The 22913-nt window shown below is 44.9% G+C and overlaps 1 protein-coding gene across 1 annotated transcript in view; it reads left to right on the top strand.

Annotated features, from left to right (window-relative positions):
• Nucleotides 1-22913, top strand: part of RERE (arginine-glutamic acid dipeptide repeats) — a 259834-nt gene that overhangs the window by 164039 nt on the left and 72882 nt on the right. The window contains exon 10 of the mRNA XM_007453328.1: nt 663-761. Within this exon, the coding sequence (XP_007453390.1) occupies nt 663-761 (99 nt within the window). The remainder of the gene's footprint in view (nt 1-662; nt 762-22913) is intronic.

Here is a 22913-nt window from a genome sequence, read left to right as displayed (position 1 = left end):
CTACTGGCTAGTATGTTGAGCACCTTTACTTGACCTTTCCATGCCTCAGTCTCCTCATATGTAAAATGGGTGACGATAGTTCCTACCCCGTAAGATTAAGTGAGAGAAGACCTTCCTCATAGGGTTAAGAATGGTAATGAGTTAATGGAATGTACTTAGCAATAGCCCAGGCCAGATGTTCAGTAAATGTCATTGTTCCTCTTAATCCTGTTTCTATTACTGCCAGAATGTTCTCTGCCTTACCTGCTTCCCTTTCGCAGAACAGCTGAATTTGAGGGGGGGGCGGGTGGTTGGATAAGAATGAATTATCATGCTGGCTAAAATGGCTCTGAGTCTTGTATGCTCGTCTCCTTCTGTTAGTTCAAGATGGGAAAGCAAGGCTAGATCCGGCAGGCCCCCGTTTCCATGGGCACACTCAGCATACATCCCTGTGGTTTCTCACAAGTCCACAGAGACACAGGTTACCCTGTGTTTCCTTCCCGGAGTCAACGTCTCCAAGTCGTGTGTTCCGCATCAAGCGAACTGCCCCACCCAAGGAGCGCCCCTGTCACGCCTGTGGGCCTGTGGCTATTCAGAAGCCTGCACCCCCCCCCTTTATTGACTTGCTCTCAGTTCTGTTATTTGGTGCAGTTAGCAAACTAAAGTTGTTGTTATTGTTTTAGCTCCATGAAAGCGGTTATGATGCTGGCAAAGCCCTGCAGCGCCTGGTAAAGAAGCCTGTGCCCAAGCTGATTGAGAAGAGCTGGACCGAGGACGAAGTGGTGAGCTCGCGGGGGTGGTGGGCGAGGGATGCTTTGCCTTGGGTCTTGGCGGGGTCTGCCTCGGGTCCGGGGCGTCGGGGGCTTGCCTCTCGCTGTTCTCCCAAGGACCAGTCGTGGATGCAGGCTGTCCATGGCATCTGTCAGTCAAGGGAGGGAGCCTTGAAGCCTCATAACTGTATGGAAAGACTTGATTTTAGTAAGCATTGGTTCTGTAGATGATGGGAAAGATTTTCCCAGGTGTCATGGAAAGAGGGAAAAAAATTAATAGTTGCTCTTTAAAAAAATTAGTTTGGGTTGGTTGGTTTGTTTTGGGTGCAAGCTAGCTTTTGATACCTCCCGGTATTAAGACACAATCATTTTAAAACCACTTGGTACCCAACCTAGAGTAGGGCTGCTACCCCGTTTTTATTGTGTAGGCTGGCAGGGTCCCTAACATGCTGAAGGACAGTAGTCAAGAGCAGGAAGCGGGGACTCGTTTAAATAAATACAGTGGATCTTTCATATTCATTCTGTTAGCGTGGCCCATTAAAGAAGGTGGGGAGATAGAAATGAATCCACAAATACAGCTTTTTCAAACCCATGGATTTTATCCCAGCAGAAAGAGTTCTCATGAAGCTACATTCCCCCATCTTGTAACTTTGGAAAGGAATTGCTATAAAAGACTGAGAGATTTCTGGTGCTTTTGCAAATAGAGTCTTCAATAGGAATGTCACCGCTTGACATTTGCCATTTAGGTTGAACGAGATTAAGATGAGCGCTGGCACTGATACACATATCGATTGATTGTAAATTCCTTGCCTGTATTTAAAACTACACTAAGGAAGACTGTTTAGAAACTGTATGGCTTTCCTGATCCTGCTCTTTCATTTTTCAGCAGTATCTGTCAAAGGCTTATTATGTGCCAGGTGCTGTGTTAGGAGCCATCAAGGGGAACCCAAGGCCCCACCTCACGAGGGGAGACCGTCTGTAAATCAGTGTATGTCAAGGGGTGAGACATGGGCTGGGGAAAACAGTAGGGCAGTGAGGATGAGGATGAACTGGGTAGGGGGCTGTCTTTCGTAAGGAGGCTTGGGAAATGCCTGCTGAGCACCATTTAGCACCGTTGGAGCAGAGACCTTAGAGAAGGGAGGAGGCGAGCCTTTTGGAGGTCGGGGGCCCTAAGGTGAAAGCACGCCTGGCATGTCCGAGAAGTAGGCAGGAATGTGTCTGAGGGGAGAGCGGTAGGAGAGGTGGGGGGCCGGTCAGGGTGGCCTGTGGACCCGTGTTCATGGCCTTGCTGTTTGCTCTGCACGAGCAGCTTCTGAGCAGATGGGCCCTCTGGCTGCTGAGTCAAGCGTGGGCTTTGGGGGCTGTTGTGAGAGTCCAGGCCCAAGACTGGGGATGGAGTAGCACAGCAGCAGTGGTGGTGAGAAGCGCTGAGATCCTGGATGTCTCCTGAGTGGAGAACCAAGGGGGCGGGTTCATGGAATGGCTAAGGATGCCGATGCCAAGGCTGGGGGTTGAGAGGAATGGAATGGGGAGAGGACTGAGAGGCAGCAGGGGGGCTGAGGTGGCCCTTGAAGGCTCAGTAGTAGAGGGCCTTTTCAGCAGTCCCTTTGCACTCCTCACAGCATGAGGCTGATGATGAAGCCTCTGTTGCTGTTTTGAAATTTAAAATGTTAAAACTTTACATGATTAGTAGAGAGATGGAAACACCTTAAATGTTTGTTACTCAGATAGTGGCCGAAGTGAAAATGTTAAACTCAGTTGTTTTGAAAAGTCATATATTAAAAAACTAAAAATAGAGTTGCCATATGATCCAGCAGTCCCACTCCTGGACATGTTTCTAGAGAAAACTCTAATTTGAAGAGATACGTGCACCCAAGTGTTCATAGCAGCACTGTTTACGATAGCCAAGACATGGAAGCAACCTAAATGTCCGTTGACAGATGAATGGATAAAGAAGATGTGCGGTGTGTGTGTGTATATGAAATATTACTCAGCTATAAAAAAAGAATGAAATAATGCCATTTGCAGGAACGTGGATGGGCTTAGTGATTATCATTCTAAGTGAAGTAAGTCAGAAAGAGAAAGAAATACAATATGATATTGCTTATATGTGGAATCTAAAATATGACACAAATGAACTTATTTACAGAACAGAAACAGACATAGAAAACAAACTTATGGTTACCAAAGGGGAAAGGGGGTGGGGGAGGGATTAATTAGGATTTGGGGATTAATAGATATAAATTACTATATATAAAATAGATAAACAACAAGGCCCTGCTGTGTAGCACAGGGAACTATGTTCAGTATCCTGTAATAAATCATAATGAAAAAGAATATGAAAAAAATTTATATATGTATGACCACATATATAAATATTTAAATTTATATATAAATTTAAATATATATATTTAAATTTATAAATATATATTTAAATTTATAAATTATATATTACACATATATAAATTTCTGCTGTACAGCAGAAATTAACACGACATTGTCAATCAACTACACTTCAACTTTTTAAAAAAGTCATATGGATGTTGTTTTCCACTGTAGACCTATTCATGTGAGAAGGAGATAAGAGATTTGATGGATAAAAATTTTAAATTCTACAAAAAGCCTTTGTGGAGGACAGACATAAGGAGATGGGACGAATGTGGCCCGTGTGACCCATCCTAGGTCGTGGTCAGCACTGATGAGCTGTGGTGGCTGCTTCAGACTCGAGCTCCTGCGCTTGGTCTGCGGTTCCTTTTGGTCTCTCCTCTTCTTCCGCCCCCGTCGTCCCTCCCCTTTCACTGTTGCCTCTCCAGCTCCTCACTAGCCATGACTCTCTCCCCCTCCATTCCCCTTCATTCCTCCCTTGACCTTTCATTCCCTCTGGAATTTTCAGATTCCCACTTAAAAGAAAGCTCTTCCTGCTTGAAAGAAATCTGGCTTCCTTTTCCGGCAGCCCTTGCTTATATCGCGCACAGTGTGGGCCATGTCCCCACGGCTGCCTCTTTGGGACTTTTCACAGACAGTAGGATGAAGCGGGGCGGGATCTGACACATGGGGAAAAGCCCAGCTTAATTCTGAAAAATGAACCATGACTCCAGAGCGCTGCCCACTCAGAGTCCCGGATAATGGTCTTTAACTGCATAAATCCTTGTCAGTCTGGGCTTATTTTTATCGTGTTTGCTTCTTGTTTTAGTGTTAAGTTTTGAGAAATGTTTTGGCAGTCATCCAGCCCTTGCAGAGCCTAAGGATCAAACGGTTGCCTTATTCATAGGAAGTTAAGCTTCACTTTCTGAAACCTTAAAAGTGAATGAGAGAGAGTGATTGAATAATTGATAGCCTGAGGGAAGCTTCAGATGAATGTGTCCACATCACTTCTTTGAATCATTTTTTTTTTCTTTTTTTTTTTTTCTTTTTTTGCGGTACACTGGCCTCTCACTGCTGTGGCCTCTCCCGTCGCGGAGCACAGGCTCCGGACGCACAGGCTCAGTGGCCATGGCTCACGGCCCCAGCTGCTCCGCGGCATGTGGGATCTTCCCGGACCGGGGCACGAACCCGTGTCCCCTGCATCGGCAGGCGGACTCTCAACCACTGCGCCACCATCATTTTTTGTGGCAGCAGGGCACATAAACCAACACAACTCTTAACCTTAGCCTGGTTTTGGCTGTGAGTAAATACCTGCTCTGTGCGTGTGGTCCCTTCTGCTGATTTTCCCACATTTTCTCACCCCAGGAATCACAAGAATAAGCAAAATAAATGGGCCCCAACTCAAATAAATACGTGAGCCTGCCTCTTTTTTTCCCCCCTCTCAATGTTCTATATACTTGGACATTCTAGTTATTTTTAAACTTCATCGCCTCCAGTATATGAATCTGACCCAACTACCCAACATCTGACCTGACACCAATGTCGATGAACTTGCTTTCCTTTGCACTGACGTGAATCAGACTCTCTGTGTGAGAGGGTTGGTGCAATGAGCACCTAGCGGGGGGAACCCCTGGCTGTGCTGGGAGCGGACATCCTGGGCACCTCCTGGGTCCTCTGCTCTGGGAACAGACTCCTCCCTTGCCCACCCAGACCCGGACCCTAGCCTCCTTCGAGGCCTAGCGTGTTCTCTGGCCCGTCCCGTGGCGAGCGCTCCCTCTTCTGAACCGCGTCTCCTGTCTGCATCCTTTACTGGTGGCTCATCCTTTGCCGCCTCGTGTGGCCTTTGTGCTGCCATCACCAGTTTTGTTCCTCACGGTCCTTATTTCTGAGTTGATTGTCCTTCTAGTCTGTAGACATATTAAGAGTGAGGACTTTCTAACAGTGAGAATGATGTGTCTGCCTTTGAGGCGCTTGAGGAGTACTGACAACTCTTTATTCAAGATGATTGTTTTTAAAGATTCTTCGCTATAAGTGACACTGTCCTCAAGCCAGCACTTTGAAACTTGTAATTGTTAATAATGACGCATCAGCATCAAGGAGAAAAACTTTTATATGCATCCAGTGCTAACCTTAAAAGCTTTACTTTCGGGAAAAGTTCCCAAATTATGATTAATAATATCACCCGACCTCTTCTTCCCAGGTCTTTCAGATAATCATTAATCCTCGACATCTTAGGCCTCAGAATTATACAACAGGAGACCTTTCATTTCACACTTTTCTCTCAGTAATTCCTTGGACACTTTGTGTGTTTACATATATGGTATTTCTTATTGAAGTTGCCTTGGGGCTGAGATACTTTAAATTCTGTTGAACTGAAGCCAGATTTGTGCCAATTTCTGTCAAATTCTATGCCAGCTAGTGACAAGTGAACTCTGTTTTAGAGGAGAGGCTGTGAGAAGCACCTTGGTAGCTAGCTCATGACGGCGTTTCAGGCTAAATAAACCAGGTCAGATCAGAGAAGCATTTTTGCTTTAATTCATGAAGCTTATTGAACACCATGGTATGGGCAAAGATGGAGCCAAAGCCAATGGCTTGCTGCTTGCTGCTTGCTGCACTGGAGAGTGACACAGATGCTTAACCAGTTTCACTTACATTATGCTAAAAATATTGTTCCTTTTCAGGAAGCCATCCAGATCAGTAGAACTTGAGAAGAGAAAGAGAAGGAAAGTACAGGTCAGAACTTTAAAAAAAAACAAAGAAACCCCAAACCCTAGATTATTAGGTTTTTAATTAAACATGATGAGCACATTTAAATATAACACAAAGGCCCCAGGCTGAACTGCGCCTAATCGAAACACATTAAGTCACCCTTCCATGCTTGGATAGTTATTAATTCTGTTTATTTATGCATGCAGGCTGAAGGTAGCATTTGCGCTGTTGTGTTGTTGCTTATTGCACTGGGATTCCATTGCTGCTTGATGCTGTGCTCTTAATTAGCATTCAGCTGTTGATTATGGAAATACTGGGGATGCTAATTGAATTCTTTTTGAAATTCAGGGCCTGCATTTTCCTTGTGGAGTTTGGCCTGACTTGCAAGGTTGTAAGATTGGGTGCTTCACTGAGCTGTGCATTTCACCCTTTGCTTCCCATCCACTTGGCCGTGTTTGGGAAATTATTTTCGTGTTGAATTAGCTTTCCGCAAAATTCCAGGTGTTACATAAGGGAGAGGTTTTGTTGCTTAGGAAGCCCCTACAGAGTGTTTCCATTTCATCTTGGGTAACTAACTTTTATCTTGAAATATGCTTCTTTTTAACTATTTCATACCAATCTTGACATAATACATTGAGGTGAACAGCCTAGATACAAATAGCCTCTGAAATTTTTATCCAAAGATAGTTAATCTGTGGTGGCGATAAACCTTAATTGGCCATGTACGTGGATTTGCAAATTCGTAAATTTTAAAACATCTGAACCATCCTTCAATTTAAAGCTCAGTTTATCATAAATATAAATGAAAATCCTTCTTTCAAAATTGACATGACAAGGCAAACTAATTTTCTGAATATCTGTAATCCAATGAACCCGTGTGGCTGGTCAAGGAATTACACAGAATACACACAGCTATTTCCATGGTGTCTTTCCCCAGCAGCATCTTCAGATGCCTTTGTTATGCCCTTTTTGGAATGTTTGCTCGAGAAAACATTGTTTTCATTGTTCACTCTTTTCAAGCCAGACATCTGGATGTGCCAGAAGACAGAGCTGCTTAGTGGGGCAAATATACAATGAATTTTATTTACTGTTTGTGTAGCAGCTGTAGAAAATAGAATTCACAGGAAACCCAGAGTGAAGGTCCTATAGCAGCAGGAGGTAGTGGAGGTGAAAGCAGAGAGAGGGGGACAGTGACAAGGGGGAGAGAACTTCCCACAGCCTACAGTTAACGATCTGCACATGAGCTTTAAGATGTCCATAGTCTTGGTGTTTAGTTTTAAGTGTTACATATTCAATATAGAGGAAGGCTTAGTTGTATTACATTTATTTTGGGAATGGTCCACTTTCCAGAGGTGTTGAACATTTTATAAAGTTGTTCAAAAAAATGTTGATAGGGCTTCCCTGGTGGCGCAGTGGTTGAGAGTCCGCCTGCCGATGCAGGGGACGCAGGTTCGTGCCCCGGTCCGGGAAGATCCCACATACCACAGAGCAGCTGGGCCCGTGAGCCATGGCCGCTGAACCTGCGCGTCCGGAGCCTGTGCTCCGCAACGGGAGAGGCCACAACAGTGAGAGGCCCGCGTACCGCAAAAAAAAAAAAAAATGTTGATGACGGGAGGTCATTTAGTATGAATCCATTCATTTTCTTCTTCTTTTGTAAATTTTATGTGAATGTTCCCTCTGGTTAGAACATTATTATAAAACATTAAAGGGGAGTTGAAACCTCGCCACCATCTCACAGTCTCCTGGTTTCATACTCTTTTCAAAACACTTTGTATCACGTACATACGTCATTTTATGTAATTGTAAACTTACATAAATTGAATCATAATATTAAAGTTTTCACTTTCTAAAGTCATCTTAATCTGAAAAGTTTTACAGTTTGCTTAGAACCCAAAATATAGACATATAGTATTTAGTGCAGTGCATAATAGGTACTTAGTAATTTTTAAATTGGATCAAAGTAGCTTTTTCTCTCTACTGATTACCCTTCCTCTAATTTTAAACTAAATTGGTTACTGTTTCTTATGAACAGCTTAATTCTTAGATATGAGAGTAGAAAAAATAAGAAAAATTATAAATGTTCACATATTTCTTACACGTAATGTATCTTATTTTACTCACTCATGTTACGTATTCTTATTATGGTCCATGGTAAAAATCGGTCCCTTAATATTAAAAAAGAAAAATGTTGGGCTTCCCTGGTGGCGCAGTGGTTGAGAGTCTGCCTGCCGATGCAGGGGACACAGGTTCGTGCTCTGGTCTGGGAAAGTCCCACATGCCGCGGAGCGGCTGGGTCCGTGAGCCATTGCCACTGAGCCTGCGCGTCGAGCCTGTGCTCCACAACGGGAGAGGCCACAACAGTAAGAGGCCCGCGTACCGCAAAAAAAAATAAAAAAGAAAAGAAAAGAAAAAAATGTAGATTCAGGTGAAGTTTGCCTAATGTTTCAGGTATTAATGAAACTGAACCATTTTTTCTGTAGTTGACCCCATCAGTTTTGAATCAAACTCTTGTTTAAAGAAGTCGATAGTGTGGATAGAGTGGAGTTTATTGTCAAGCCCTTTTTGAAATCAGATATCAAATTAAAAATCAAGGGGCTTCCCTGGTGGCGCAGCGGTTAAGAATCTACCTGCCGATGCAGGGGACATGGGTTCGAGCCCTGGTCTGGGAAGATCCCACATGCCGCAGAGCACCTAAGCCTGTGCGCCACAACTACTGAGCCTGTGCTCAAGAGCCCGCGAGCCACAACTGCTGAGCCCACTTGCCACAACTACTGAAGCCCGCGTGCCTAGAGCCCGTGCTCTGCAGCAAGAGGAGCCACCGCAATGAGAAGCCCGCGCACCACAATGAAGAGAAGCCCCTGCTCGCTGCAACTTGAGAAAACCCGCACGCAACGAAGACCAAATACAGCCAAAAATAAAAACAAACAAATAAATAAATAAATTTATAAAAAAGGAATCCGCCTCCTAATGCAGGGGACACGGGTTCGAGCCCTGGTCCAGGAAGATCCCACATGCCCCAGAGCAACTAAGCCCTTGCACCACAACTGCTGAGCCCGTGCGCCTGGAGCCCGCTCACCACAGCGAAGAGTAGCCCCCACTCACCACAACTAGAGAAAGGCCGCAGGCAGCAGCAAAGACACAATGCAGCTAAAAATAAATAAAATAAATTTATTAAAAAAAATCAATTATATGTGCAGAAAAGTTGGTGTAAGGCAGTCAATTTTGTCACTTAGTTTGCAGAAAGATTCTACTGTGTAACAAGCTGTAAAGAGAAATGTACTTTAGAATCCTTTAGTAAATGAAATAGGCCAAGGATTAGAAGGGGAGTGACATTTCAAAAATTTATTTCAGCATTTCTTATCAGTAGAAGTTGCCTCTGGGTTCAATCTACAAATTCAGCCGTGACCTTGCCTTTCACGTATTTGGCTTTATTGCTTTCTAGGCTTCCTCTTTATACTGTGCTCAAAGTTAGTATGTCTGTTTTTCTTTTTAGACAAGGTCATTGTTTTTTCATTTTCTTTAACCAATACGTTTTTAAGTTCCTTATCCCAAGCCCTAATTTTAGTTTTTTGCTTCTGTTTTTAAAGAAAGCTAACAATAAATTGTGCCATGCTTTTGGGTTCCGTGTGTGTGTATGTGTCTGTTTGTATGTTCGTGCAAGTGTATGTGTTCAGGCCTTGGGGTGATGCAGAGGGAACAGAGACCTGGGAAGTAACCTCACGTTGAATTTAAGCGTAGCCTAAATTATTTCTCACCACTCAGGATAATCTTTTAAAGTCAAAGAGTAATTTTTGTGGGACAGTTTTCATTTTTGCTTGAAGCGGGGGAGTGCTGGGAGAAGCTTCAGCTTGGAAGCTTAGTAAATCCTAGAGCGGCGGGTTACTGAAGCCGTGATTTCCATCTCCTTTTCAGGGACATGTAAAAAAAATGGAGATGGCGTACACTTTCAGCCACTCTCCATCATCTTTCTCTGTTCATTTTAAAAATGAGAACAGGGCACAAGGGGACTTGAGAGATTGCATTTGTTCTCCCATAGACAAAGTGGGTATTTTATAAATGAAGAGGTTGGAAAACCCTTTCCTTCTGCGGTTCCTTAGCAACAGAACTAGAGTCAATTTTAATGTGTATGCATGGAATGCTCTGAGGATAGTGACATTGGAGCCTTATATTTTCACAGGTGAAACATGCCATATTAGCCTGGTAACTAGAATTCAGGGTTGGGGGAAGGAAACAGGAGGTTCAAAAAAAAAAAAAGGGAACCCTACATCGAGAGGAAGTAGCTCATTTATCGCTGTCCGCTCTCTCCTGGCACACTTGTGTCTTAAATCTGAAGTCTCTCTTAGGTGGAAGTAGCAGTGGCCTCGGTAGCCCCCAGTTGCCTTGTTCGCTCGAGTGCCAGCCTGGTTTGGTAGCGTTTCATTCTTCTCCTGATATGCAGCATGCTGCTAAGTGATGCCGTGTTTCAGCACTTGCTTTAGGACAGTTTTCCAAAGTATGTTTATATGGGTAAATTCCAGTGCGTTTTCCACACCTATACAGCATAGTACTGAGGTGCTAGGAAGCAGAATATGTTTGGTGGTCACAAAGGAGAAAGACAGTCTCTGCAGTTTGCTCACCACTTAGTGTTCAGGCCCAGGTCTGTGTCTCCAGCTTTGCATTTGTTGAGCTTGGTGTTGGGGCTTGGCAGATGGCAAGTGAGCGTGAAGATGGGATGACCCCTTCATGTTGTTTACCAGGATACTTAGTTCTGATTTTAGAGTACTGGTTGAAAGTCACTCATTTATTTCATAAACGTCTGTGTAGCACCAACACTCTGCCAGGCACCATTTTATGTGCTGGTGATACAGCAGTGAGCAGAACAAACAGAAATCCTTATCCTCGTGGAGCTGACATTCTAGTGAGGAAGACAGATTAAAACAAGATCACTAAGTGACATACCTAGTGTGTTAGCTAAGTGCTAGGGTCTTGTATCGCCAGAGCATAGCGCAGGGCCTGGGGCAAAATTGATCATCAGAAAATACTGTTTGACTAGGTTGAATAGAAGGGAAACCTAGCAGAGGCTGTTCTCCCTGCCCCACCTCTACTCTCAACCCCCCCCAGATCCTCAGATCACTTCAGTGGAGTTGGCCCATGTGGCTGAGCCCCAGCACTGATACAATCAAGGAGAACTTCTCCTTCAACCTGCGCGGGGCCAGTGCACGCGCTAACTCCAGCAGAATTAACTGGACATTTCCCTGTTCTTTTCTTCTTGGTAGCTTCCCTTGGAAGGAGCAGCCAACCCCTTCCGGTTGTCTGTGGATTTCTTTTCTAGACTCCAATTATAAAAAGCCCATTCCTTGCCAGCATCACTTGATACTTACTGATGCGTGTGGCTGCGGCGTTCCGCCGTGAGGGTGAGAAGGAAGAAGCCTCAGCAGATGGCCCAGTGTGAGACTGCCTACTCTGACTAACTCACCTTCCCTTGAAACCCATCACTCTTTCAAAAGAGAATGACCTGTTTGCTCATCTCTTTCTTATGGTTGGCCGGTTGTCTTGGGCAGTCTTTTTTGTGACTGTGAGATGTGCGTAACATATTTTTCCTGTCAGGTTTCCTCTAAACCTCTAGTGTGCTCCCACTCTTTGGTCACTTTTGGAGTGTTTTCTTCCCTTGCGAGGGCTAGATTCCATGTAGTTAATCCGAGCAGGACGAAACAGAAGAACTATCAAATAAACATACCAAAGAACTAAAAAGAAGGAGGCAGGGAAAGCTGCAAGTAAAAAGGAATCACACAGTAAGAGAATTGAGCAGACTGACTGAAATTACATCACGTGGCCTGAGGGCTAAAGAGTCTAATGTGTCTAGAGCCTGTTTTATCTTATTTTTTTTAAGTGTATACTGTGTCATTCTGGATCATTTTATTAAATGATCAGAAATCACGACCCCTGGCAGCACCAGGAAGGCCTCTATTCTGGAAGTAGGAGAATGCCCGGGACACGGTGGAGTCACTGTTGCTTTGTTGCCGTTGCCCCGCGTTCTCCGAGGGCACTGAGGGCACGACTGAAGTGCAGACCCGGGACTCTGGGGGAGGGCAAGGTCAGGGTGTTACGCTCCGCTCTGCTCTCTGGAAACTGGGTCCCCTCCTTGGGTCTTCGTTTTCTTGTCTGAGGAATAAGAAAAGGAGGAGGAGGGGGAAAGGACGAGCTTTGCAATGCCTGACAGGTGTGTGTCGAATCTGGACCTGATGCATCTTGGCCTGCTGCCCCCCCAGCCTTTTACTTCCCAGGTAAAACATTGGCAGATGTTTTGCCTAAAGCTAACGGAATCATCTCTGGTTAAGAAATTTGAAAACATGGACACCTGCACACTCACGAGTCCTTTTAGTACTAACTAAGGGCTGTTGGTTTTCTCTTGCAGGCAGTTTGTAAGTTTTGATTATAAATTTATTTTTTGCCTCATCTTTCCCGTCAGCAGTAATAAAACAGAATCTTCTAGACTACAGAGATGCACGTTAACGAGTATTATGTACTATGGCAGAGTGGGAGGAAAGGATGACCCATCATCAGGGGTTCTGCTTTATGTTACTTCAATCTCTTTCCTCCTCTTAACAGCCCTGAATCTTCTCTGGGAGCCTCGGTTGTTGAAGTCTGTGGAGGTGTCACATTTGCTAATAAGCTGCTTTTCCAAACAGGCACTGTCAGCCTAAATTAGCCATTTTCTTTTCTATCTAGGGTTTTTTTAGGGTAACAGTACGAAACAGGCTTGGTGATCCATTTTTGAAAGGAAAGTGTTAGAAAAGGAATTTAACAAGATCTTAGTAAGGGAACTAGTTGACCTGGACCCAAAACCCAGGTAACATTAATCTAAATCTAAAATAGCTTTGCTTGTGGAAAACACTGGGCTCCGGGTGTCTGTGGTTCCCATTCCTGTGTCCCCAGCAGAACACCACTTGGGACTCATGTTTCCATCAGACAAAGCTGTTCCAAGCTCCTGAAGGAGCTTAAAGAGTGGGATGGACCCTGAATACTTGGAATCTTCCCTCTCAGTCAAGTCCACAGAAATGACATTCTCCAATCTTTTAGCAATAACTAAAGTTAGAAAATTATTTTCAGATTGTCCTTTGGGATAGCCCAACTTCTTTGTCAACTTCCCAAGTTTTCCACCCCAGAAGGGTCTGACCTTGGTAGTTTGTTTTCCTCATTAGAACTCTCTGACTTTATAATCAGCTCACGTTTTTCCTTCCTCCCTCCTCCTGTCCCCTCCCCACCCCCCTTTCTTTAAAACCCCTGTCAAACATTCCAAGGATCCATTTAGATTATCTTGCAAACATTCCAAGGATCCGTTTAGATTATCTTGCTTTTAGGCAAACTTTCAGAGGGATCATTCAGTTGCCCACACATTTAGAGTCAGTAAGCATCACACCATATTGTCCTCTGCTGCTCTGAAATAATTTTAGGGCGTGGAGAATTCCACTGTTAGGAGGATATGCATGTATAGGAGAGGCCCTCTCCTTCAGATGAATATCTGGACAAAAGGGATTCTTAGAGCGCAAAACCAAATGTCATTGTCAGTTTCTGGGTAACCAACTTTAGATGTGCCTTAGATAATATTATACTGGGAATAAGAGAGAGGAGGGGCTTCTTTTTCGCCTTACATCAAATTGAATTCCACTGAATTTTCATGCCCACTCTGTGTGAGGCTCTGCTGGGTGTTGTGAGACCCCTTTATCCACTGTTCACTGTCGTCATTCTTCTTCTGGTTGAATCTTCCATTCCCATTGTTGCTCATTCTTCTGTTATTCAAGTGATATGTTTAGTATTTAGCTTAGATTTTTAGGAACAATTTAAAGACAATATTGTATTCGAAAGGAACTTCTTGGTGACTTTAGACAAATAAACGTCATCTGTTCTTTAGCTGCTAAGATCTCTGCAGCAGCCACCATAACCTTGATAATTGCCTGGCAGTGTGGCACCCTTGACTGATTTTGCCTGTGGGTGTGAATGAGTGCTTGAGTTGGATGCTGTTGCCACAGGCCGCCCAGAGGGCAGATAGAAGCCGCACAACTGCAGACCCGCCTCGAGTGCCTCTTATATGCCTGGCAGTGTGCTGGGGTCCACGGGAGACACAGGGGTGAACCTGCTGCTTTGTGTTCTCCAATAGGGAGATCGGGAAGGGCGCTGAGGAGGTGGTGTTATTTGAGAGGAACCTTGAAGGATGGATAGGATTTTAACGGGCAGAGTTGATAGAGGTTAATGGAAGAACAAAGGCATAAAAGAATGTGGGTAGCTGCTTAGTAGCCGATTACCCAGTTTGCAGGAAGCTATGGGTGGAAGAGTGTTTAAGCCGGCTTATTTAAAGCCAACCAGTCTTTATGGGAAGACAAGTTTATCTTTAATTTAATAGGAAATAAGGACTAATTACGTATGTTTGGATGTGGGGAATGATAGGACTGGGACCATCTTCGAAGATTAGTCTGGCAGTGACGGGATGATGGATGGAAATGGGTGGAGAAGGGGGTCACGGTTCTGAAACTCGGCTACACATTAGAATCACCTGGAGAACTTTAAAACGTCCTAGTGCCCAGACTGCGCTCTGAATCAGAATCTCTGAGGTGGGACTCGGGTGTCCATGTTCCAGGCTCTGAGAACCACAGGATGGGATAAGGACTCTGGTTCTAGTGAGAGATGTGGAGAGTCCCGAGTTTATAGCAGTGGTTCTCAACCTTGGTTGTACACTGGAACCACACGAGAAACGTTAACTAACACACACACAATGGAGGCTTGGGTCCCACCCCAGAGACTCTGAGTTAATTCACCTGGGATATAGCCAGGGTGCTGGGGTTCTACGTACAGGCAAGGTTTAGAAGAGCTGAGGTAGAGGCCGTGAGAATCGAGAGGAGGGATTAAAATCAAGAGGCCTGTGGAGTTACAGTAAGACCCTTGTTAGGTGCCAAGGTGCTGTGCTGAGCACTTGACGTGAGTTGACTCATTTACTGACATTCTACAGAAGAAGAAGCTGGGTCACAGACGGGAGGGAGAACTTTCCCGAGGTCACAGAGCGATTGGCAGAGCCTGCTTTCCAGCCTGGCCTCGTGGTTCCAGAACCCTGCTCTTAACCTACTACACTGCATGGCCTCCCTGGAGAAGCCTGGCTGCCTGGAGGTGGGAAACAGGGAAACAGTGGAGGGATGCCATTCAGCTTTTGTGTTTTGGTACAAGGGAGGAGGCTGTTGGTACTATTAGTGAAATTGTGGCGTCAGGAGTACTTGCTTTAGGGGAGGGGAGGAGAGCTTAGTTGAATTTGGGATGTTGCAGAAGATACAGGTGGGCGTAGCAGTTAGACATGAAGGTCTAAAGGTACGAGAGCTTCTCGTTTGCACAGAGGGTTCACAGTTGAGGAAACTGGACTTGAAGAGGTTAATTAGCTCACTGAGGACCACACAACTAGTCAGTGGCAGGGCAAGGATCGGATGAGGTTGCCAGGGGCAACAGTGCGGCGGGAGGAGAGACTCGTAGGGAATCTTTACGTTGAGGGGCAGAAGGATGGACAAAGTGATGAAGCCACTTGGCACGAAGTCAGAAAAGGAATAGCTCAAAAGGCAGGAGAAGGATTTGTTTAATTTGTTAAACATTATGTTTAACTTAATAGGAAATGAGGAATAGGTACATATCTTTTAATGTGGGCAATGATAGGACTGGGGCTGTTCTTTACATAACTTAATTGAAAGATTGGTCCAAGGCCGGGATGCTGAGGCATGTCTACCAGTGTTGATTGCATTGCCGAAATAACCTGTAGTCCAGGCCGCATCTGGAACTTGGGGAAACAGGACGGAGATGGCAGAGGAGCTGAGGGGTTAGAGATCACAGTCAAGAAGAAGAGATTGGGGCTTCCCTGGTGGCGCAGTGGTTGGGAGTCCGCCTGCCGATGCAGGGGACGCGGGTTCGTGCCCCGGTCCGGGAGGATCCCACATGCCGCGGAGCGGCTGGGCCCGTGAGCCATGGCCGCTGAGCCTGCGCGTCCGGAGCCTGTGCTCCGCAACGGGAGAGGCCACGGCAGTGAGAGGCCTGCGTACATCAAAAAAAAAAAAAAAAAAAAAGAAGAAGAAGATGAGGTTGTGTGGGAGTCATAGTGACTGTGCAGCAGTAAATAAGAGAAAGTTTCTAGTTTTATGTCTTAGATGTTTTCACAGAGTTCCAGCCATAAGTGGATGGCTAGGTTGGGGTAAAGGGAGGGTACCAGGAATTGTGGTTGCAAACACAGTATCAGAGGGGCTCTGGGCAAGATGTTCCATGTTCCTGAGAGTGCTATCAGAAAGTAGGGTAGAGAAAGGGCCTTTTAGTGCGGTGTCCGATCACTGAGGCAGTGGGGAGGCAGGCTTGGCTGGTTGATGTTACGACGAGGAAAGTGGCTAGAGGTGGTAGGTGATGTGGACAGACAGGAAAGAATGTGCCCAGAACGAGGCTGCTGGCCGTGTCATTGGAGGGCTTGAGAGGAGAGGGATGTCGTGTGGGTCTTCTGTGAGGATGCTGACGGAGGGGGGCCTCGGGTATGAGGGCACTTGGAGAAAAGGGGGCGGGGAGAAGACAGTAGGTCTCTAGGGCATAAGGATCCAGTTGGGGTTGTGAGGGTGAGACGTCCCGAGTCAGAAGTAGGGATTGGGAGGAGCATAATGGGGAAGGGGCACGAAGGAAGTTTGTGCTGTGGCTGATCGTTCTAGCAAAGCTAAGGATTGGCCCCTGGGTGCTGCCCTGCCGGATGATGTGCTTCTTGAGGGCCAGTGCATGTCTCAGAGCGCCTTCCTTCCCAGTGGGGCTCGGTCAGTGGTAAACTGAGTTGAGTTGATACGTAGAGGTTGAAGATGGAGGCAAGTGGTGACGAGGGAGGATTTTGTGAATAGAAAAATATTTAGAATTGGAGATCGCAGGTTGGAGTGTTGGCTCCAGAATATATTGTGCTATTTGTTTCCTCAGTCACTCAACAAGTATTAGGCATTTAACTGTGTAACTAGGCACTGTCTAAGCTCTAGAGATAGAAATAGCGGTGGACACACAGTTCTAATGGTGCCTGCATTCTGTTGGGGAACAAAGACAAATAAATGAACACAAATAAGGTAATTCGGGTAGATTCAAAGAAGAGGATAAATGAGCTGCACCCGGACTCTAGCAGGGCGGGGCTGCCTTCTTAGGGGAGCAGCGCTTCTCATTCCAGAGCACCTTCTGCTGAGCAAGTCTGGGCAGCCCACACCTCTGCTAGTTCAAGTCATTTTAGGAGGAGCGATAGACGTCTTTCTAATAATTCAAGTTACTTGACCCCCATCTGGTGATCTATGGGGTCATGTCCTAATTGCCTGTAAACTGTTCCTTGTCAGACCAGATAAGTGCCTTCAGGACCCAGGAGCTTTTGGTGAGCTTAGAACAGGCTGAATTTGGCTGAAAGGTGAAGTGGGAACTTTGTTATGGAAGTAAAATCATGTTGCTGTCTTTCACGTAAAATCCACGCATTTGTCGTGCATAGACGTGCGTTTTCCAGTATGGGGGATGCAAAACGTAATATTTTTAAATGCTGAAAAGATTCTGTAAGCCGTTTTCATGACTTTTTGGATTGGGGGAAAGACCAGAAGATGAGGGTCTGGTTCTTGTTGAAACTTTTGCTGATAATCTTCTGGTCGCTTTGGATGAATGTTCTCTATGGCCAGGAAGGGAGAATGGGGAGAAGTTGTGGCTAAACCCCAAAGGCGGCTCTCTCTCTAGCCCTGGAGTTCCCTTTAGATGTCACTATGGTTTCATTTTCTTTGATGGCTCCTCAGTGTGATGTGTTTTATCAAACAGGCCTTAAAAAAAAAAAAGGCATGAAGGAGCTTGATAAGTAAAAAATTCATTTCCTCATTATGGAAAACATTTCTTTCATCCTTTATTAGGCCACAAGAATTTTTTCCCACTGTTCACCATCCTAGACGGTGTTGAGAAGGTCCCACCAATCCTGTCTGCCTGCCTGTGGTCAGAGCAGCCGGGTCTTCTGGAGCCCGGGAGAGGTCTCAGAGCTCTCCTCAAATTAACTGGGGGAAAGAAACGCACTGCTGGTGGGCGAGATTTCCTCTGCATGTTTTCGCTGCCATTGTGTCCCGTTCTTCTTTTGGTTCACGATTTGATCAAAATCAAGAAATTCTAGTTTCTCCTCCTTATTTTTTTTCTACCCCCTCCCTTCACTTTTACTATTCTCAGATAACTCCCCATCTGTCTGTAGAAAACCACCCACTTGTAACGTCATTAAAGTTTGGTGGTAAAAAACAAAAGTGTGGGTAAATCTGTTTCTGGTTGAGACCAGTTTTCATAGCTTGGCCATTCATTGATCTTCTTTTAAAAATCGAGTATTAACTAAATAATTAGGCTCCTTCTGGCCCTGAAAGGCCCAGGTTCTGACAATAGGATTTGTCATTGAAGAACATTCCTTAAACGCCTGTCTTGTATGTGCAAAGGACTCTGCCAGATGGCCCCAGACAGGACCTCCCTCACTCGTGGAGAGAAATGGCAGTGATGGACTTGGGTGCCCAGAGCCTGGTACCAGGCACATTGTGGGAAGTTCCACGGTCGGGTCGCAGAACAATACAGGGACAGAGGAGGGTGACAGAACATGGACACGAGATAGTGAACGTACTTGTTCAGGGTCACACCAGTGGTAAGTGAGGACACCCAGGAATCCAAGCGAGATAGTCCAGCCCAAGAGCGGCTCCGTGGCGATGTTGCACAGGATCCCCAGACAGGACGTCATGGCAGCGGACTTCCCCGCTGGTCCAGTGGTGAAGAATCCGCCTTCCAGCACAGGGGACGTGGGTTCGATCCCTGGTCAGGGAAATAAGATCCCACATGCCACGGGGCAGCTAAGCCCCATGCACCTCAACTAGAGAGAAGACCCAGCACTGCATCGAAGAGAACGCGTGCCTCAACGAAGATCCCTTGTGTGCCACAACTAAGACCCGATAAAGGCAAAAATATAAAGAAAATAATAAATTAATTAAGTAGAATAAAATTTTTTAAAAAAGCCCAAAAACATCAGGGCAGGAGATGCAGAGGTGGGAGAGTGCGGGGCATGTTCAGGCAATAGCAGGGGGCTGGCTTCCGTTGAATCTAGGGCAGCTGGGGCAGACGTGCAGGCCAGGTGCTACCCCCTTCCTTCTTCTTGCATTTCTCATAGACATTGTTTAACACGGCACTGTCTCCCGCTGAGCTGAGATGAAGCCTCAATTCATTTTACCACAACTTCTAATCCAGATACTTGTGTCTGGTGGGAGCTGAGGCTGGAGTGATAGAATGGAGATCACTGAGCACTTTAATTGCACACTGTGGAGTCTGAACTCTTTATTCTTCTTGAACAGAGAAGTGCCATAATCAGTTTTGGAATTCAAAGAATGGCTTTTACCTCAGTGGAACAACAGTTAACACAGTGTAGGGTCTTCAGTGGTGCCATCTGTCTGGGTTCGAGAAAGTGTTTTTAATAACCCTTGTTTGGTTCTGTTAGGTAAAGCCAGAGTCTGATAAACCTAGCCGAGATGTGGATCATGCTCGGCACCCCCAGGAGTTCCTGTCTTCCTTTTAGGTACAAAGTTAAAAGTGTTCCTCATAGAGCCCCTAAAAAACCTTTGCTTAAAAAGCCATATACTCCCTCCCAAGTTTACATTGGCATACACTTTTTTCATCATAAGGAATGTAATTTCTCATGTGTCATAAATATTGACATTTGGAAATAAAACTGTCCCATCGCTTTTTTATTTTTAATTTTTATTTATTTATTTTTTCCATCGCTTTTTAAAATACATCCACTGCATTTTGGCTGCCATCATCATTTATACCCATTATTGTCCGTTTTAAAAATACATGAATGGGCTGCTTTTTAGCAGTAATATTTTACAATTTATCTCCCCCCCCCCCCAACATGTAACTAGTAATTTTCCAGTCTACTTCCCCGTAGACTTTATTCCTGATATAAAGCATTTTTTGCTTGAGAGTCTATTGTCAGATCACGCTTTCATACTCCCTACGACAGATGTGTGCGTTTCAAATATTTGTGCGTGTTGTCATTTCCTTTAGCAATAAAGGTCTAAGTGTTAAAAGAAAATCTTCTCTGATTATGATATCAGAATAATTTTTTTTTAATACTTTTTTTTTTTTTGGCTGCGTTGGGTCTTCGCTGCTGCGCAGGCTTTCTCTAGTTGTGGCGAGCGGGGGCTACTCTTAGTTGCGGTGTGCGGGCTTCTCATTGTGGTGGCTTCTCTTGTTGCGGAGCACGGGCTTTAGGTGCGCGGGCTTCAGTAGTTGTGGCATGTGGGCTCAGTAGTTGTGGCTCACGGGCTCTAGAGCGCAGGCTCAGTAGTTGTGGCGCACGGGCTTAGTTGCTCCGTGGGATGTGGGATCTTCCCGGACCAGGGCTTCAGCCCGTGTGCCCTGCATTGGCAGGCAGATTCTTAACCACTGCGCCACCAGGGAAGCCCCTGTTATCATAATAATTATTAGTGCACAGTTGATCAAAACAACGAGATATTATAAAAGTTGATAACATTTTACTTTTTGTTTAATATTTATTGGAAATTAGATGATTCCGTTTTTTAAACACATTAGTTCTTGGATGAATATTACTTATTGTAAGAGTGAGGCCATATTCTGCATCAATTTTATTCCTACTCTTCACTTATTTGTAGATGTAAGTGCTTAGAAATCTTGTTTACATAAATAGATAGGAATGATAGCTTTGTCACTCAGTTATTGAATTCCTTCCATAATCAAGAAATATAATTTATCATCAGACTTGATTTTCAGTAATCTATCAGATGACACCTCCACAAGATCCTCCTTCAATTTCGTTGAAAGTAAAGAACTGGAAAGTGCCCGAGACTTGCATGAGGCTTCCGACTGTGACCTTGGAGTTGGTCCCTGCGTCAACAACAGGAACATGGGTGTCTTGAATTGACCCTTTGTTTGGTGGCTGGAGTTTCTGCATAGGGCAGTGCTAGTAGCATTCCAGATGGGAGAGAGGGATGCCTTTGTGTGCGAAGTGAGGGGAGGAAGATTGCAAAAGGGGAGGTGGAAGAGGAGGACTGCACCTGCCTCACAAGAGTGTGTTCTCAGGCAGATGAATTTTAGGAAAGAAAATATATGAAAGTTGAAGGTTTGGAAATGAATTCCCTTAAAATTACTGGAGTCCGTGTACCCTTAAGAAAGTCTTTGGTGTCTGCACACCCTGCTTTGCAGACTGTGGACCTGCCTACAAACCTTACTTGTCAGGCCCACTTCCGGGCGCTGGGAAAGCGCAGGGAAAGGCCCCCCGTAGGATCTGGACCGGCCTTGTGGAGAGGGCTAGCCTGGGAGCCTTCAGTTGGTCAGCCTTGGGCAGGGAACGAGGCCACACATTGCTTTGGTGATTTAGTGATGAATAAATTACTGTCCTTGCCCTCCAGGAGTTTATAATCTGAGCTCATATTATAAAACAAAACAAAACAAAACAACACCCCGACCCCCAAATCTGACAAAAACCAAAATCTTCTACGAGAGCTTGTTTAATATGTTATTAAGGTACATGTTTATTTGCATTTTTTAATGTTTTGATGACTGGATTTCAATATAACTGGTTTCCTTTGTAATCTCACTTTATTTTCGGCATTTAAAAATCATTTTTAGAAGAAGTTAGGCTTTACCAGACTGCCAGAAAGTTCCGTGGCATAAAAAAGATGAAGAACTGTGTTCTGAGTGCTGGCCTCTTCCAAATACCACAGTTAGTCAGTTTCCTAGATGTCTTCCTTAGACATCTAGAAAGAGTCCTAGATGACAATTTCAATAAAACGGTTTCATGGAAGGCCGCCTCATAGAGCTTTTGGTAGGACTGTGGTATGATGCTATTGGCTTGGGCATGCCCCATAGGTGTTTCCCATGTTACATTAGACTGTCAGACTTGGACCTGGTACAGTCAGCTTTCCACATCTTCAGGTTCTGCAACAGTGGATTCAACCAACTGTAGATAAAAAATATTGAGGGGAAGAATTCCAAAAAGTTCCAAAAAGCAAAATTTGAATTTGCTGCACATCAGCAACTATTTACATAGCAGTTATTGATACATTGTATTAGGTATTATAAGTAATCTGGAGATGATTTAAAATACAGGGGAGGATATGCGTAGGTTATGTGCAAATACTGCACCATTTCATGTAAGGGACTTGAGCATCCGCGGATTTTGGTATCCTGGAGGGTCTGGGAACCAGTCCTCTTTGGAATCAGGCACTATCTGAAGGAGCTTACAGTCGCCCATCAGGGAAGTACACACACACGCGCGCGTGGTTCTCGAGGGTCATAGGCCTTCCTTGCCCCTATTCCACTGTAAGAAATCCATGTGAGGGAGAAAACTTTCATTATCTCCAGATTGTGTTTCACAACAATTGAGAATGTTCTTGGTTTTATTATTAAGTAATGTGAACCCGTGACTTCTTAGTTATTGTTTGCTTTGTTTCTTTAACATCTCAACATGCATTATTTTCTTCCCTGTGCTTTCTTCAGCAGCTTTTTTGCTCCACGCACCAGGTCCCCTGACTTGAAGCTACAGAGCTGCATTTAGATCAGGTTTCTCGCATGCTGCTGACTTTATCTCATTTACAGTATCACATTTCTGTTGCCATACACTGTGTGATCTGGGCCTCCCCACAGCTTTTTAACAATTAGTAATTGAGCAGGAAGTGTGTTTTTATTACAGTGGCCTTTTGATTTTGATTTTACAATCGTGTAGTGTTTAGCAGAGAGCAGAGGTGGGGAAGTGGCCCTCTGAAACACATTTTTGACAGAGAGAAGTCTGTTGTTTCAGCCACTTGGCTATCTGTCAGCAGCTCTCAGACTTCCCCCTTGTGTTGGTTGCCTGGCAACCTGGGGCTGGAGCAATCAAACCGTGGCCAGTGCTTTTCCAAGCCCAGATTGGGAGATGATTTATTGGTGGAACTGTAAGCATGGTAAACCCAAGCCTCAGAAATGGACCTTTTTTTTCTTTCTTTCTTTTTCTTTCCTCCTTTCCTTTCCTTTCTTTCCTTTCTTTCTTTCTTTCTTTCTTTCTTCCTCCCTCCCTCCCTCCCTCCCTCCCTCCCT

This window comes from Lipotes vexillifer, unplaced genomic scaffold (assembly GCF_000442215.2).
Source record: "Lipotes vexillifer unplaced genomic scaffold, Lipotes_vexillifer_v1.1 scaffold575, whole genome shotgun sequence".
Classification (NCBI taxonomy): Eukaryota; Metazoa; Chordata; class Mammalia; order Artiodactyla; family Lipotidae; genus Lipotes; species Lipotes vexillifer.
Note: the sequence above shows the minus strand (reverse complement) of the source record. Positions and strands in the feature narration are given on the sequence as shown.